We start from the raw sequence: 5,562 nt of genomic DNA, 5'->3' as shown, positions 1-5,562 counted from the left end.
ATGGGTCACATGACCCGTGTAAACCCGAACGAGGTCATTAATAATAATTCGTTATATCTGCCTCACCATCCAGTGGTGAAGGCGAGTAGCAGTACTTCCCCTGTACGGGTTGTATTCAACGCCTCGAGTCCCATGGACAACGGGCATTCATTAAATGATCTGTTGCTTACTGGACCTAAGTTGCAGTCAGATCTTTGCTCTATCATTATGCGCTGGCGAACTCATCGCTTCGTTTTCGTCGCTGACGTCGCAAAGATGTTTAGACAAATTATGATTCATCCGTTAGATACTGACTTTCAGAGGATATTGTGGCGTCCTAGTTCAGGCCAGCCGATCCATCATTACCGTTTAATCACCGTCACGTACGGTACCGCCTCAGCGCCTTATTTATCCATGCGCGTCCTGCGACAATTATGCGAGGACGAGGGATCTGCATTCCCGCTGGCTGTGTCTATACTCAATAATTCCATCTATGTAGATGACGTGTTGTTTGGGGCAGACAGTGTGTCCGCCATACAATCCACACGTCAGCAGTTGAATGCCTTGTTATTGAAAGGAGGTTTTCACCTTCGTAAATGGACGTCAAACTATGACGAATTGTTGTCGGAGATACCAGTGTCGGATCGACTGGAGGACAATAGTGTCGAATTTGACGAGGACTCCTCCTTCAAGGTTTTAGGAATTTCGTGGAGTCCTATACTTGATCGATTCCATTTCAGGATACAAATTTTGGAGTTTCCGGTGATCTCGAAACGTAGCGTGCTATCCGCCATTTCGCGATTCTTTGATCCACTGGGTTGGATTGCCCCTGTGGTAATCACCGCTAAAATTTTCATGCAGGAACTATGGCTGCGTAAGGTTGATTGGGATAGCCCGCTCTCGAGTGATCTAGAGGAACGATGGACTGAGTATTCTCACAGTCTGACAGATCTCAAAGAGATTTCAATCCCAAGGTGGACGAATCAAAGCAACTCCGATCTGGGTATCGAGTTGCATGGATTTGCGGATGCTTCAACACGGGCCTATGCGGCCGTTGTATACATTCGCATTATTCACACTCGAAGCAGCTTTGGAGTAACACTCGTAGCCTGTAAATCTAAGGTCGCTCCTATTAAAACAATTAGCGTTCCCAAGTTAGAGCTGTGTGCAGCTACCTTACTAGCTCGTTTTCTTAAAAATATTGTTAGTACTTTAAGGTTAAGTTCAGTACCAGTATACTGCTGGTCAGATTCCATGATCACACTTGCTTGGATTAAGCAGCACCCCAATACCTGGAAGACTTTCATATCCAATAGGGTATCAGAAATCCAGACAAGCTTGCCGCAAGCTCAGTGGCTATTTGTCGGGTCTAAAGAAAATCCCGCAGACTGTGCGTCGCGCGGCATCAGCGTTCAGGAGTTGAAGTCGCACTCGTTGTGGTGGAGTGGGCTCTCAATGGCTGCAGTCACCCTCGACTGTGTGGTCGGAACAGCCCTCCTCCCTTCGATCGGACGGAAACATGGAACGACGTAGCGTTCCAGTTTATTTAGCTCAGCGGGGCGCGGCAGGGTGGGATCTTTCCGAGCAAGTTTCCAGTTGGCCTAAGTTGTTGCGGATCACGGCCTATTGCCTATTGTTCGTTCATAAGGTTCGACAGCGCCTTAGAAGGGCGGATAGTGATCAATTAGGTACGTTATATGTGTTGAGTGACGCTATCAGACAGGCTCGTAGTTTTTGGATTGCGTACGTACAAAAGATTAACTTTTCGAATGAGATCCAGGCAATAAAACGTGGTGAGGGCCCGTCTAAATCTAGTCCCTTGAAAAATCTAAACCCGTTTTTGGACACGAAGGATAACCTTCGTGTCGGGGGACGTCTCTGCCGGGCGTCCCTCTCTTACGATGAGAGACATCCCATCATACTACCGAGGCATCGCATATCGGAGCTGATTGTTGCGCAGGCACACGATCGAACGCTTCACGGTGGGACACAGTTGACGTTAGGAGTTTTACGCCAACAGTACTGGATTCTAAATGCTAGAAACCTTGTAAAACATCACATTCACAGGTGTGTTGTTTGTGTCCGCCACAGAGCTATTCCGATATTGCAGCAAATGGGTGATCTGCCGGACGTTCGAATAAACCCTTCTCGTCCGTTTCAACATACCGGCGTAGACTATGCCGGTCCTTTTCATGTCCTTCCGATAGTAGGACGTGGCCAGCGGACACACAAGGCTTATGTGGTTGTGTTCGTTTGTTTGGCCACTAGGGCCATACACTTGGAACTGGCCAATGATTATACCAGCGATGGGTTTTTGGCCGCATTTAGAAGATTCACCTCTCGTAGGGGTCTTCCGGTCTCATTATTCAGTGATAATGGGACCAATTTTCAGGGTTCCGAAAAGGAATTGCGCAATGCGTTCAGAGCTCTGTCGCGTGATCCTGATCTCGTCGCGTATTTAGCCTCCGACGGCATCACTTGGAGATTTATACCGCCCTCCGCCCCACATTTTGGAGGAATGTGGGAAGCGGGCGTAAAGTCCGTTAAGCACCATTTACGGCGTGTAATTGGTGCTCACACGCTTTCAAATGAGGAGTTCACTACATTACTAACTCAAGTGGAGTCATGTCTAAATTCTAGACCTATAGCTCCCTTGTCCGATGATCCCTCCGATCTCTCACCTTTGACTCCTGCCCATTTCTTAATAGGTACCTCGCTGATTGCGACGCCTGAGGAGTCCGTATTGGATTTGAGGGAAACGCGACTCAATCGTTGGCAGCGTGTACAGCGGATGCACGAGCAGTTTTGGCGGATATGGTCGCGAGATTATCTCCACACGTTACAGCAGCGCTATAAGTGGCGTCAGAAATCGACTAGTTTGAAAGTCGATGATCTAGTATTAGTTCAAAACCCGTTGCTACCGCCGACGAAATGGGAGCTTGGGAGAGTAGTAAAAATCTATCCTGACCCTCAAGGTCTCGTTAGGGTAGTGGATGTAAGGACGCTTTCGAACACAAGAAGGCGTGCCGTAAACCGGCTATGCAAGCTTCCTATCGAAATTAATGCGGGGTTGCCGCAGTAGAGCTCCCATGGCGGGCGGCGATAGCATCTCAATTTGTTTATCTCATGCGTTGTAACTAATCTTTATATTCACAGTTCATTGCGTCGTTATTAATTTGTATTATTGTTTAGCTTTATCAACTAATATTACTACACTAAGTTCTATTAGGCGTGATGCTTGGTCTCCCGGGTACATCATCGTTTCGTACTATCAGTACGAGGCGAGCGGCATGTTTGGGAACAGCGTAATACGCGAACGCGAGTCACCCGCTACATGCGAGCGATCGATATCGATCCTTTATCACGCGAGGGCACCACCTTACGACGGTGTCCTGCGCAAGCCCCCTCTGGGCGTCCGGGAGCGCTCGAGCGAAAGCAGGCGTTTTTACCTCTCAGATAGAGATTCGCAAGACTCCTAATCGTACGGCCATGACTGCCGGTTAATTAAATCTCTAATCTCATTTTTAAACGACTGTGTCTGTCGGTGTACTTCCTCAAGTATCTCAGAGTACTTCCTTTAAAACTGTGCCTGTAGTGTCTAAGTGGCATTAAAGCAATTTGTGAACTTTAACGGTTTGTGTATTTCATTGCTCCGATTCTCACAGTCCAAAATCCTTCAATTACGCGACGATTAAGTGCGCACTCCTAACACTAACAATAATTTTGATTTTAAAATAGGAATTAAAAAGCACAAGAACTTCCAAAAACTGAAAATTAACTGCAAAGTTTGTTTGTAGGATAAATTGTTTGATATTGCCAATATTAATATTATTTTTAAAAATCTTATTTGATTTTGTATGAAATAAGTATGAAATTATATTATAATAATATCTAATAAAAGTCTAACATTTATAAACATGCCAGCTAAGCTACCGTAGCATCTCCAACTACTTAAACAAAATAAATTTTATCATGCACTATTAGTGCACGCAAACAGATATAATCTAATTTACTTACAATTAATAATTTAAAATTAATCAAAACTTGCAATTTTTAGCTTCACGGATTTTTCGGAACTCCGTCTTTTGCTTAATTCTTATTTCAAAATAAAAATTATTGTTAGTAAATATTATTTCAATAATACATGATTAGAATTATTTTAATAAATAATACGTCATTAAAATTATTTAATAAATAATTAAATTACAAGAAATTAAACTAACTTCTCCGATGGTCTCTGCAAGCTAACAAAATCACAAACTGACTTTTTATTACGGAACACAGCGTAGTTAGTTACAGTGTTACCAACTTTATTATTAAAAGAGATATTTTTGATAGAATTTTCGGAATACACTCTGCATAACTGTATTCATAAAAAAATTGATTGGTCCATTTTCTTATTCATGTGATAACGGACCAATCAACTTTCTTATGCATACGGTTATTCAGCTATGCAAAAGCCTGTGCTGCGGCCTTAAGGGCCTTGCACATGAAATGCATTACAGAGCATAAGCATAGCAAGGACCTCTGGACTAAAGGGCTTTACACATGAAATGCATAACATAACATAAGCACAACATAAGACCGATGGACCAATGAGCATCCAGCATAAAGTCGCCATATTGATTTACATAAGATTCCCATTGGTCCAGAGGCTTTATGCTACGCTTATGTTCTGGGGGCCTATTCTCGAAAAATATCGCATACAAAAATACTAGGGAACTCTATAATATTTGTAACGTATACTATAGCATTTTCGTATATTTTCGTATGTGATATTTTTCGAGAATAGGCTCCCTGTTATACATTTCATGTGCGAGGCCCTTAAGGGCCTCGCACATGAAATGCATAATGTAACACAAGCGCAACATCAGACCGATGGGCCAATGAGCATCCAGCATAAAGTCGCCATATTGATTTACATAACATTTTCATTGGTCTATTTGTCTTATGTTGTGCTTATGTTATGTTATGCATTTTATGTGCGAGACTCTTTAATGGGAAACTTATGTAAATCAATATGGCGACTTTATGTTGGATGTTCATTGGTCCATCTGTTTTATGTTGTGTTTCTGTTATGTTATGCATTTCATGTGCTATAGGCTTTAAAGGGCCTCGCACATGAAATACACCCAAGGACTTTGATTCTGTCCATAGGGAAATTTTCCAAACTGAAAAGTCGCTATCTTTCTACATACTTACAATTCATGATTAACGTAACAACCAATAAGCTCTAGTTGTTTCATTAATCATGAACTGCGAGTATGTAGAAAGATAGCGACTTCTCAGTTTGGAAAATTTCCCCATGGAAAGAATCAAAGTCCTTGGGTGTACATAACATAACATAAGCACAACATAAGACCGATAGACCAATGAGTATCCAGCATAAAGTCGCCATATTGATTTACATAAGATTCCCATTGGTCCAGAGGCCTTATGCTACGCTTATGCTCTGTTATGCATTTCATGTGCGAGGCCCTTAAGAATCGACATGAGTACCGGCCTATAAATGAATTTAGATGTATGAAATTGCGCAAGCGCGAAATGGGAGAAACAGAATGACTGCCAATATTTTCTCTCTCT

The 5,562-nt window shown here is 42.8% G+C and overlaps 1 protein-coding gene across 1 annotated transcript; it reads left to right on the top strand.

The window, feature by feature from the left end:
* Nucleotides 1-3,458, top strand: LOC113006065. The gene is made up of 3 exons (XM_039455400.1): nucleotides 1-1,461; nucleotides 1,628-3,020; nucleotides 3,136-3,458. The coding sequence occupies exons 1-3, from the start codon at nucleotides 1-3 to the stop codon at nucleotides 3,456-3,458; spliced, it is 3,177 nt and encodes a 1,058-aa protein (XP_039311334.1).
* Nucleotides 3,459-5,562: the final 2,104 nt, after the last annotated feature.

Source organism: Solenopsis invicta, chromosome 12, assembly GCF_016802725.1.
Source record: "Solenopsis invicta isolate M01_SB chromosome 12, UNIL_Sinv_3.0, whole genome shotgun sequence".
Classification (NCBI taxonomy): Eukaryota; Metazoa; Arthropoda; class Insecta; order Hymenoptera; family Formicidae; genus Solenopsis; species Solenopsis invicta.
This window is presented reverse-complemented; position numbering and strand designations above follow the sequence as displayed.

Bases quoted from the DNA above. Each gene is read 5' to 3' on its own strand.
- LOC113006065 (XM_039455400.1), top strand. From the start codon at position 1: ATGGGTCACATGACCCGTGTAAACCCGAACGAGGTCATTAATAATAAT. The intron at 1,462-1,627 runs GTCGGAACAGCC...TTCGTTCATAAG, and splicing joins CAGTCACCCTCGACTGTGTG to GTTCGACAGCGCCTTAGAAG. The intron at 3,021-3,135 runs GCAAGCTTCCTA...TTATATTCACAG, and splicing joins GCGTGCCGTAAACCGGCTAT to TTCATTGCGTCGTTATTAAT.